This window comes from Rousettus aegyptiacus, unplaced genomic scaffold, assembly GCF_014176215.1.
Source record: "Rousettus aegyptiacus isolate mRouAeg1 unplaced genomic scaffold, mRouAeg1.p scaffold_m13_p_10, whole genome shotgun sequence".
Taxonomy (NCBI): Eukaryota; Metazoa; Chordata; class Mammalia; order Chiroptera; family Pteropodidae; genus Rousettus; species Rousettus aegyptiacus.
Window position 1 is genome coordinate 29,366,392 of NW_023416285.1, and position 12,713 is coordinate 29,379,104.

Here is a 12,713-nt window from a genome sequence, read left to right on the forward strand (position 1 = left end):
AAAGTAAGTGACAGCTTAGAAATGAAATGTGGGAGTATGTTTTCATGCAAAATAATGATTATTTTTATCTTTATCTTCCTAGAAAAATTATTTTTTAAAGACGTATAAATAATATTCTTTATACTTTAAGATGTATGATCATTTAAAAAAAATGATTCTTACCTAAATATTTAACACTCCTTGTTAGATAAGTACATTAAAAAAATTTTTTTTCTATTTAATCCCCCTGTTATTGAGTCCTATCTGATGGGCTGGGACTGAACCTGACCTGTTTTCTCTAGAAAGAACAGTCATTTCAATGAATGCCATTACAGGTTACACCCTGGTTCATCACATCCTTACCATTCCCTTTATTTAGCCCCAGCCACTTCTCAGAATGCTCTTCGAGTCTGACCCTAATAGACATTTAAGTTTGCTGTTGTGTGGTTCCAGTGTCTCTTCATTCCAGTTAAAATTAGGAGCAAGTCAAGAATGTCTGTTCTTTTCATTATTTAACATTTATTCAAGGAGACATTATCCATTAAAAAAGATTTTTTATATGTCCATATATGTTTATATATGAATAATTTTTTTTCTCTGAGTGGAAAGTAGATATATTTATGTCAGTGGATTAAATAATCTTTGAATACAAAATATCCCCCAATAATGCTATATAATACTTTGTGCCTTGAATTTAGATCTAGTTTTATATTGTTGTACTGACATCTTTCTCATTTTCCTGATTACCTTTATCTACCCATTTTATTATTTTCAACCTTTCTTATTTTGTTTATATCACTTTTTAATTGAGAAAGAATTTGTTTTAAGGAGCAAATTATATGTTCTCTAATTACATATTAGCTTCCAATAGCTTCAGATATACTTCACATCAAATATCTTTTTGTTATTCATTTTAGAGTTAAAATTTGTGCCTCTCCTACTCTATATTTAGTTTGCTGTTTTAAAATATTCCTACCAGGTAAAGGCAATTCACAACTCTTTGAAATACCTCTAAAATTATTTTATTTCATAGGATAAAGTTGCTATAGGAGCTAAACCTTATAAAGAAGAAATTGAAGATCTCAAAACAAAGCTGGTGAAAATAGACCTAGAAAAAATGAAAAGTGCCAAGGAGTTTGAAAAAGAGTATGTCTTTGTCTTAATTAAACATAATTTTAATACCTTAAAACTTTTAATTATATAAATTTCTTTGCATTAGTTAACTTTTTAAAATATCTGAAAATATTATTGCTTTTTAAAAATAAATACAAACATTCACAGATTTTTAATTTATTAAATTCTCCATACAAATGCAAAGATTTTAAAAATAAGTACAATTCTGATCAATTACTAACACACTATGTCTTTGGATGCTTCTTTCTTAGTCATATATAAACAGTATAAAAATGGCCTTTTTGTGCTCAAAAGTAAATGTTAAGAATGTGCGTGTGTACGTGTGTGTGTGTGTGTGTGTGTGTGTGTGTGTGTGTGGTTAGCAGTTCTACTAAGTTTTTGTTGGGTCTCTTAATTTCATTTGTTTGTCCTACTGTTTTTCTGTAAAGGTTGTATTTCCTTTGAAATTATAGTACCTAGTGCCCAAAAGCATATCTTCTTTTTATCGATATGTTGACTATACTACTATACATAATAGCGTGCCTAAAGTTCTCTGTGGTATAGCATAATGAAAAGAACATTAAACAGAGTCAGGGAAACTGAATTAGAAATATAATGTTGCCACTTATTAATATATCACTTTATGCAGGTTGTTTAATCTCTATGCCCTGCACATTCATAATCAATAAAAGGACAGGTTTGTACTAGAGGATTTCTTAAGATCCCTTCTGGTTCCTAAAACTTTTTATTCTTTCTGTAAGTCTTTAATAAATATTTAATGATGACATCTAATTTTGCTTAAAAAGTAGTACTCTGAAACTTCATGCACTCTAACCAGCCTTCCTTTGGTAAGACTTGGTAAGCAATTTTGCTTATCGAATAGAATCAGCAGATACTTTCAGTCACTAAAAAAGGCAGAAAGCCTTATGATTTACCATTATGGTTAATGCTTAAGCCAGTAATTCATGAAGTGCTATAAAGTGCCTCTTCACGACTGGGGAACAATGAGCAGTATTTGAACAGAGCTGAAGCCAGAGTTTACTTGCCTGACAATGTAGAAAGGAAGCTGCTTTTTGCTTTCATGCTCTGGTAATTGTTGTGCCTTCAAGATATTTCTAAAATCTCGTAGTAACAGCTCAATTACTTATTTTCTGGTACTTTTGAATATAATTTTTCTCATTATCCAATTAATAGCTATTGAACTTCCAGAAATTTAAAAAGAAATAGTTTCTTAATGTTAAAAGCATTGCCCCTGCTACTACAACAGAATACTTCCAATTTTGACAGTGTTATACTACAAAGTGCATGATACCAGGGGTGTATCATAATGGCTTATCTATTGCTATTTATGGATATTATGTCAATGTGATGTATTTTACTAGAAAATTCTTGACAGCAGATCTGTTTATTCCAATAAAAGTCGTTGGGCTTTTACATATTTATTTCGTTGTTCTTATTAGAATTGCTTCCACAAAAGCCGCTGTAGAGTATCAAAAAGAAGTTATAAGATTATTGAGAGAAAATCTTAGAAGAAGTCAACAGGCCCAAGATACCTCAAGTAAGTGGAAAATGGTGATATTTCCAGATCATTCCCATTTTACTTCTCAACATGCTTATACCTTTTGAAGACTACTATTATATATGTGACATTCAAGAATAAACCTAGGCTAATCACTGATTCCCTTGTAGAAGAGTAGAAAGAACTATTTTTAAAATAAATTTATTGTAATTATATTTATCCTGTGATATCTCCTTAGTTTTACCATAATGTCAATTCTTTATCCATTATGATTCTTGAAAAATATGAATTTTACCTTTGCATTATCAGATCTTTACATATTAGTAAAGATACCTTCAGTACTATGAAAGAATGATTTAATTATCAAGGTAGAAGTACCCTTCCCTATAAAAATCCAAGCCTGTGTTAACAGGTTTTAATGATATGAACAGTAAAAGTATAATTAGTGCACAATAAATATAGTAAATACTATTTCACTTGTTCTTAATACTGAAAATACAAAGTTGATGCTTATTTATAAACTGTTTAAAATTTATCTTAGGTACAGTTTTCAAATCTAATGATCAAACTTCTGCATATACATTCCTCAAGCTATGCCTGTTTCCACGTTTCTATTTCCTGTTTCATGTTATAGGAGTGAACGCTGAACACTACTTGGGGCAGCTTTGTGTGGTAGAATAAGCATCGAAGTAACAGTCAGGGCAAGTCTCTGAACTGATTGCCCTCACTTAACAGCTATGAGAAATCATAGGGACCACACCTGACCCTCTAGCAGATAGACAGACACACAGACAGACAGACAGACACATACAGACAGACACTTGTTATAAGGATCAGACTTAAAGCAGTGTGTTAAAGCACACTGAAATTATTAAATGTCAAGCACACGTAAGATGATATTGGTGTGTATTGTTGTCTATTAAAAAAAAAATAGTGATAGTGTTTAAAGATGTTGTCTAGTGCATATTTAGTTTGAACATGCCTAGTGTCTATCGCAGCTCCTAGGAATAAAAATAGAACCAAGAACTTTGTTGTTGCAGAAGGGTCAGAAAAATGACTCTTGATTGTAAGTGACTTTCAGGTACATATTGTACCTGCATTCGAAATAATTCAAAAGAAAATGAACATTGAGTATTTTCTCTACACAAGCCCCTTACATTTTTATGCAATTTTATCTAAGATTTATAGAACAATTCTTTATACTGCTTTTATACATGTAGTATAGAATATATAATAATATCTGTTTTAATATAATTCTCAGGTTTGTTTAGTTCGCAGGGATTTGCTGAGTAATGATGACTGGGGTAGACCCTACACATGCACTCTCTGTCGGAAGAAGCCCTCTAGTGGTGCCACTGATGTAGTGGGTAGATCAGTGAAGGGCAACTCTAACTGGAGAGAGTTAATACTGCTGCAACCATGATGAAAAATCTTAGCAGGATTATGGTAGTGGAATTGGTGGGTAGAGAGCAGAACGATTCTAGAGACGCATAGAACTGACAGTGAGATAGGCATGGAAGTCAGGTGCAGGAGGATGTCAGGGGTGACTCCTGGGGAGATGACAATTAAGATGTGTCAGGTTTTATACTGTACGTATTGTATGTAGTACTGTTTCCTTTATTTTGAATTTTGGGTCTATCTGTGTATTTGCCTCCACAGTAATATCAGAAAATACCGATCCTCAGCCTTCAAATAAACCCCTAACCTGTGGAGGTGGCAGTGGCATTGTACAAAGCACAAAAGCTCTTATTTTGAAAAGTGAATATGTACGACTAGAAAAGGAAATTTCTAAGTTAAAGCAGCAAAATGAACAGCTAATAAAGCAAAAGAATGAACTGTTAAGGTAAGATGTGCAAAATGATACAGAAATTATTCTTATGTCTGTTATGTGTGAGGTGTGATGATATATACACATACACATATATTTTTTGCAGTTAGCAACCCTTTACATATGGAGAAAGTAATTTTTAGCACTCACGTAATGTGTCTTTTTAAAAAGGTATAAGAATATGGTAGGAGTATTCCAGATATTTGCTATCTGTCAACTGACCTGTTTTAACTAATTCAAGGACCAGGATGTAAGCAGAGATCTTTGAGAAAGCAGCTAAAATATACCACAAGTCCATATACCCAAGTCTGTGAGACCTTCCTCAAAAGAGAGCCCCTCATGTCCAACATTACAGCCTGTTTTACTATATAAACAGTTCTAACAGAAATATTTGGCTTCTACCAAAAATAAGAATCTTGTGTTAATCTCTATTAATAATATAGTAGAAGAAAAATAGGCATTAAATAATTATGCAAATAACTAATTCTTTCTAATGAGTGCTATTAAACAAACAACAAAAAAAACCCAGAACATTATGAAAGGGTACAAAAAAAGGATCAAACTTTATCTAAGCATGGGGAGGGGAGTGATCAAGAGACTAATATATGAGTAGAACTGAAAAATAAGTAAGTACCAGTGAGGCTAGGTGAAAGGAGAGACAGGTAAGCCTTCTAGGCCTAGGGAACAGCATTTGCACAGGCTTTGAGTAGGTGGAACTAAGAGACATCCCGTGTGGCCAGAGCATAGAGAATGAGACCCAATAAATTGCAAGATGCGATGCCAGAGGTAACTGGCCCAGATTCCACAGGCCCTTATGAGTCATTCTGAGGAAGCTTGGGTGGTATCCTAAAGGAAGGGAGGATTTTAAGCTGGGGCCTGGTGAGATCAGATAGCATCTCTGACTACTACAACAGTATAAGGGAACCCAATATAGGAATCTGTTGTAGTAAAGGCCAAAAAAGAAAAAAAAGAAAAAAGAAAAAAAAAGAATAGTAACAATGGGGATAAAAATGTGGAGATGAAATTGAGAGACAGGTATGAGGTTGTATGAACAGACTTGGCTGACTGATAAAGGAGAGCAGGGCCTCGAGGATTGCTTCCCAGGTTTCTCCCTGGAGGAACTAGATAAATGCTGGTGGCATTTCCTGTAAGAAGCAAAACTATAACAATCTGGAAAATCAATGTAATATTTCTTTTAAAGCAACAAAGGTACATTACATTAAAGATTCATCTCTCCAGTTTGTGGCCATGCTACCCTGAAGAAGCCCGATTCCATCTGACTTCAGAAGCTAAGCAGGGTCGGGCCTGGTTAGTACTTGGACGGGAGACCACCTAGGAAGACCAGGTGCTGCAGGTGTAAAAAATAAATAAATAAAGGATTGTAAGCTGACAAGGCCCTTGCAATCTGTGAGATCAACCAACGGTTGCCTCACCAAAAAAAAAATTTTAATTAGAAAAAAAAAATTCATCTATCTAGAAGACTAATTTATCAATAGATAAAGCACTGTGGATATCTTTGATTCATTTGAAAACCTAATGTTATATATACCCTAAGCTTTCTTTTCGAGATTCCATGGTCACCAAGATTAACTATAATTATTCAATTTATATTGACCTTATTTCATTTTCTGAACTGTGGAAATAGACCAAATAGCAAGCAGTAAGTTGAGATTAAAATATATGATAAAATAATAAATTATGTTACATATGTTTTACCACAATTAAAAAAAAAATGTTTTATGTAAATGCGAATACTTTTTAAAATGAGTAGTCTTACAGTCTTTTTTTCTCCCCACCCCTAACTCTACATTAAAGCAATAATCATCGTCTTTCCAATGAGGTCAAAACGTGGAAGGAGAGAACCCTTAAAAGAGAGGTTCACAAAGAAGTAACTTGTGAGAATTCTCCAAAGTCTCCTAAAGTGACTGGAACAGCTTCTAAAAAGAGACAACATGTGGCTTCTCCATGCGAGGAACAGAATTTGCAAGATCCTGTGCCAAAGGAATCACCAAAATCTTGGTTTTTTGACAACCGATCAAAGTCTTTACCAGCACCTCATCCAGTTCGCTATTTTGATAACTCAGGCTTAGGCCTTTGCCCGGGTGGGTAAATATACTGGTTCCTTAGCAATTGGAGGATAACAGTTGGGATTTTTCTTTAACATGTGGCCCCAAAGGACAGGTTTACACAAGAGAAGAGATGGGTGAACAAGCAGCAGCACAGATTTCATTTGCTGTCTCTGGGAGAGTGTTTCCCTAAAGCACAGCACTGAAGTCACTTTATACCCCCAGCGACGTTTTTATGTTGCCTCTTAAACACTCAAGCTTTTCCCGAGGATAGATAAGCAGCTCTCCAAGGACATAAAGACACTACCCTATAAACAAAGCTACTTTTACTGAAAAAGATTTTCTCATCAATTCAGTGAGCCAGTATTTCTAAAAGCATTGTATTCATTTTACACAGACCAGATTGTAGACTTGTATCATTCACTTACTAATTCATTGATCAACAGAATTTTTTAATCCCCAACTATGTAATCTATATCAGACCCTGAAAAGTACATTGGTGAGCAAAACCAGACACGGTCCCTGGCTTCTAGAGGCTAAAGTCTAATAGGAGCTATAGTTGATCATCAAGTAGTCAAAAAAAAGGGTAAAATTCTAGAGTGCAAAAGACTCTGAGGTTTATAATAGGTTTTTGTTCTAAGAATATTAGGGAAGTCTTTCTTAAAAAAAGGAATTGAGATCTAAGAGGTTAATGTTAGTTAGCCTAACAAAGAGGGGAGGGAAAGCATGTGGGCAAATGGAAAGGTGACAGCCCCAGGGTCAGTGGGAACATAACCAGGGGAAGAGTCTAAAGAAATGTGTGTGGCCAGAGGACAGTGAGCATGCTCCTCTCCTGTGGGTGACAGCAGAGAAGCCAGAGAGAGGTGAGAGCCAGGCATGTGGGTTTTGTCGACTGTAAATGGAATTTTTACTTCTTCCTGAAAACATGGAAGCCTTTGAAAAATTTTAAACAACAGCAGGGGAATATAATGAGCCATAAGTTTTGAAAACATGATGTCAGCTATAAGGTAAGTCACAGTAGCATGGATGTGAACAGGTATAGTAGAAATGGAGACAAGTGGACAGATGGGACAGATTTGGGAGTAAAATCAACAGTACTAGGTGCCCGATTGGATGGAGTGGGGCAGCTCAAGGATCACCCCCCAGCTCTTCAGGGGTGCTGTACACGGGTGGGAGCATTACAAGACAAGCTCTGTAATGTGTTTCTTATTGTCTTTCTCACCGTAGAGCATATATCATATGCCCAGTTATGCGTGGCCAGAGCCCTTTGTGACACTGAGTCTGCCTGTCTGAAATACCCTATTATGCAGCTGTAGAAGTCTAAAGCAACAAAATTGTACCCTAAAAAGGAAGCTGCCAAGTCATTTAAAGCCTCAAGGAAAGGCTGCCAGGCTTTATGAGAGCTCTACTTTGTGAAGAAGAAAACAATCCATTCTTAACTACATCAAAATTAGATCAAGCCGGCAGTTTCACAGTGCTCTTGGGGAATATAGCAGGACATAAAACAATTTGGAAAAAATTTTTGAACTCTTCACTCCATGGACTAGCATTTAACTATTTAAGGGCCTTCCATTAGCCAGCACATTATGTGGAACTTTTGGTGTATACATAACACTATTTTAGAAGAGTTTTGAAAGACAAACTTTTATAACCACCTTATTTATCTGATAATGCCAGAAACAGACATAATATGAATCCAACCACAAATTAAAATGTCTAAGTCTTTTGATCAATATATGAATCTCTCTGGTACTATTTTTAAGTGAAATGAAAAAGTAGTCTGCAAGATATAAAGATAAAAAAACCGACCAATTCAGAATTGAAGGACATAGTCCCAGCTTAAATTAGTTCAACTTCAGTCTAAAAAAACTGTCAGTTTTTAATTTTAATTTTAATTATAAAAGGTAATCTGAATTATCTCAGGACCAGCCATGCTAGATTTACAGTTGACCTTTGAACTACGCTGGGATTAGGGGTACCAACCCCCAACACACGTGCACAAAAATTTGTGTATGACTTTTGACTCCCCAAAAACTTAACAACTAATAGCCTAGTGTTAACTAGAAGCCTTGCTGATACCATAAGTAGTCAATTAACTCATATATACCATATTCTTACAATAAAGTGAGCCGGAGAAAAGAAAATCGTAAGAAAATTCTAAGGAAAATACCTTTATAGTATTTATTGAAAAAAATTCACATGTAATATTTTCATGCAGTTCAAACCCATGTCGTTCAAGGGACAACTGTCTTTCATGAATATAATTCGACAATGAATATTGGTTATTGTTAAACAGATGCAGTCGACGTGCTTTTTAAAGGCTCAAAGGCTTCCAAAGATGTCTAAATATTCTCTAAAATACAAAATAAGTATTTAGCACACCGTTTTGTTTTTTTCTAAAAATAGGACAAAAGAAAATCAAACTCAACCTATATTTGATTCACTTTGAATCTCAAATCCAGATAAGACTTTATTACTTCTTGGTCTTATTACAACATGATTTTCTCAGAATTCATTTAATGAAAAAATGGGAAATAAACTCTAATGAAGTAAAAAATACCCATTTTTTAAACGAGCTAACATGAGGCAGTTGATCACATCCCCATTTTTCATTCTTCATATCTCTCCATCTTAACATCCTTTCCATTTCCAGTTGTATTTTTTTGTGTGTGGATTTTTAAAATAAGATTACTTTTGTTTTTGACTTTTTTTTTTTTTCTTTTTCTCAGAAGAGCAAACTGGTGGGGCAGAGAATGTGGATCCTCACTCAGGAGCCCAGCAGGCCTTCTCGGGAAAAGATGTGCCCGAATGCAAGATTCAATAGACCACTCACACTTCCGTCACTGCTCTGGGGCCCCGTATTCCTTAGTTGTTACTTGATGTGTCTGACCCTGGCAATGATGTCACAGTCCAACTTACTTCAGTTTTCACTTTGCCACTAGAATTGGAAGGGGAAAGGACAGGAGATTAATGCATTCCAGTAAGTTAGAATGGTGACAGCGATATCATCTTCCTGAATATGGTGATACTTCAGAAGTCGAATCGTCTTATTTATTTTATAAAGAATAAAGTTATTGAAGGAAATTTTTAATATAAAATGTATCCATTTTTATTACTGTAAAGTTATCCACATATGACTTAGATAATTCCAAAACATAATTTATAGTTTAATATAATCACTTAACAAAATTGTAAGTGCCTTTTTTAATACCTTGAACATTCAATAAATGTTTAATTAGTACTGAATCACCATTCCTGTAACATTAATTAATGGTTTCTTACTAAGATACTCAGGGTATATTTGGCTCTCCTTTCTTGTTGACTTTCAGAATTTTTCTATGAAAATATACACCTACTTTCTGGATTTAAGTTGTTACAGGCCAGCAAATGCTATGACCTTCATTTCTTAATCCACCTTTTGCTGTGATAACTACAAAAGTTCTCACATTTTTGTGGCCCATCTACCGCACTTCCTATACAAGCACTATAAATTACTTGTTTTGTTATTGCACACTATTATAGCATTTCTAGCTGGAAGAACCTCATAAGTCATTTATTTTCTCTTTTCATCGTAGACATGAGGAAACAGGACCAGAGTCTCTATCAAAGTAAAGTATTCTAAACCTGGGGTCCCCACATATCATCATGCATCTGTGGATGGGCTCCATGCAGCCTGTAACTTCTGAAAAAATTATGTTAACTTTTGTGTGTGGATTCATTTTTCGAGGATGCTCGGGTCCATCCATGCTTTCTTATGCCATATTCTCAGAGGGGTCTGTGACTCTATAAGAGGTTAAGGACTATGATTTTAGAGAGTACCTGATATTTTATATCACATAACTTTGAAAAATCACATAACAGCAAATTGCATAAGGTTCAAAACAGTAATTTTGAGGCATGCTTGTCTCTTTGGTAAGATTCATGCAAAGGAAAACATTATAAATTGCATCATAGTCATCATTTTAAAGTGGATTGGATATTTTCCCTTAACATGTAATCAAGAATTCTCTAGGGCTAAGGGGAATTTGTCCCTTCCTATAATTCTGTCCCCCAAGTGGGAGATTTGTTTCACCTTTCCACACTCACCCAAACAAGACAGTATAACAGCTACAGGTTTGTTTCTTTACAATGTCCACTCACTGCTGAAAAAAAGTAACACAAGGTAAAAGGCATGCATGACTGGATAATAAAACTAAGGCCAGTTAAAAAAATATAATCATACCCAGTCTAATAGAATGTTACTTAACACTTGAATTTGGATCACCATTTCCTTAGATTTGGGAGGTTTTTAGCCATTATTTCTTTAAATAAATGTTTTACTTTGTCCCATTCTCTCTTCTGAAAGTCCCGCTGTGCATATATTGGTCCACCTGCTGATGTCCCATAAGTACCTTAGGCTCTTCACTTTCTTTTTTTTTTATTCTTCTCTGGACAATTTCAAATGACCTCTCCAACTTCGTTGATTTTTCTGCTTGATCAAGTCCACTGTTGGGCTCCTCTAGTGAATTCTTCAATTCAGCTATTGTATTCCTCAGCTCCAGAATTTATTTGCTTTTTTATAGTTTCTACTTTGTTGATATTCTTATTTTGTTCATGCATTATTTGCATGGTTTTATTTAGTTGTCTGTGTTATGCAGATCATGAGCTTCTTTAAAACTATTCGTAATTCTTTGTCAGGTTATTCACAGATCACCATTTCTTTGGATTTGGTTTCTGGAGATTTATTTTGTTCCTTTTATTGAACCTTGTTTCTCTGTTTCTTTGTGTGCCTTCTGTTTTTTTTTTTTTTTTTTTTTTCCCAAATTTTAGCCTCCCCTTCATTCTTTACGGACTGCTTCACAGAGAGGAAGACCTTCACCAGTCAGTCTGGTTAGAGATTCTTCTGAAACCTTTCGGGGACGGGGGCAGCAGGAGGGCGTGGTGGAGGCGGGATGTGACTTGCCTACGCTTTCGTAATTTACGGGTCGGGCAGGTTTGCAACTTTTTTTCAGGGGCTCCTGATCACTTGGGCTCTCTGGTGTTTGCCTGCAGGGCAGTACTGCAGTTCTTTTATGCTGCAGCAGGAAGCCACCCCTCTTTGTTCTCACTGGCTCCCAGGCATCCAAAGTACATCTTCTTCCCTTTAGCACCCCAAATCAGGCAAGATATACCAGTCCCTGGGGCAACCCTCCAAAAGGCTGAAACACCAGACACACACTGTGTTCTCTCTTCCTCCCAAGGAGGAAGCCGTGAGTTGGGCACTTTCTCCTGACTCTGCCAAGCCACAGCAGCCTCGGTCTGGAGCGCAGCAGGCCCTGTGGTGCCAAACAGCGCGTTCCATCAGCACTCCAAGTGAGGCGAGACAGAAACCAGTCACTTGGGCAGCCCTCCAACATGTTGGGCCTTTGGATGAACTTTCCTCTGCCACTCCGCCCCACAACAGAGAAATCGTGGGCCAGGGGCTAAGCTAAGCTGTGCTAGCTTGGGGGAGGAGTCTCGTAAGTAAAGTGAACCAGCCCTTCTTGCCTATTTCATTTCAGCTGTTCTCAGCTTTGTCCTCGCCTAGGGTACTGCAACTTCTGAACCGGCTTCTGAAGTTCTCACAAAGGAATTTTGGTCCTCATGTTGTTATGTCAGCGTCTCTGGGGCAAAGAGCTGGAACTTTCTATTCCTCCATCTTGACCTCTGCCTCAGAACATTTCTTATGATCTGAGTTTTAATATTGTGACATATGATTATGAAGGAACAATGGTGAAAATCAACAGTGGAAACTTGAAAAAATGTTGAAAAGCATTAATATGGTCAGATAAAATACTAAATAGTCTGAAAGTTAAGTCAGGACCAGAGAAGACAAAATACATTATTGTTCATAGGAAACATTTTCTTGAGAGGCTGGCAGAATTATATTCAGGAAACTTATAGGGAGGCTGCCATTCATACTCAGCAAATATTAAGTGACTGTCTACTCTGTGCTGATCATTGGTCTAAGCACCGAAAGTTACCGCCTTTGTGGAACTCATTGTATTTGGAAAACAAATAAATGATAAACTTTAATATGAACTGACCACAATGTACAGGTGAAAAAGATAGTCTCTAGCCTTGAAGAAATTCAGTCCACTGATGTATGCTTCCACATATATACTTCCACAGATGGGGAAGCATATATTTGCAATACTGTGCGACTTAGACTGTTGTACAGTAAATCTTACTGTTGAAGATCAGTGGACAA

At 35.9% G+C, this 12,713-nt stretch overlaps 1 protein-coding gene and 1 pseudogene across 5 annotated transcripts in view; both read left to right on the plus strand.

Annotated features, from left to right (window-relative positions):
* Positions 1 to 9,751, plus strand: part of CENPE (centromere protein E) — a 62,777-nt gene extending 53,026 nt beyond the window's left edge. For all 5 annotated transcript variants that reach the window (XM_036227649.1, XM_016159105.2, XM_016159107.2 and 2 more), the window contains 5 exons: positions 1,013 to 1,125; positions 2,553 to 2,650; positions 4,271 to 4,454; positions 6,255 to 6,541; positions 9,235 to 9,751. In XM_036227649.1, coding sequence (XP_036083542.1) covers positions 1,013 to 1,125; positions 2,553 to 2,650; positions 4,271 to 4,454; positions 6,255 to 6,541; positions 9,235 to 9,329 — 777 coding nt within the window. In that variant the 3' untranslated portion in view covers positions 9,330 to 9,751. The remainder of the gene's footprint in view (positions 1 to 1,012; positions 1,126 to 2,552; positions 2,651 to 4,270; positions 4,455 to 6,254; positions 6,542 to 9,234) is intronic.
* On the plus strand, positions 5,678 to 5,796 carry LOC118608958 (annotated as a pseudogene).
* Positions 9,752 to 12,713: the final 2,962 nt, after the last annotated feature.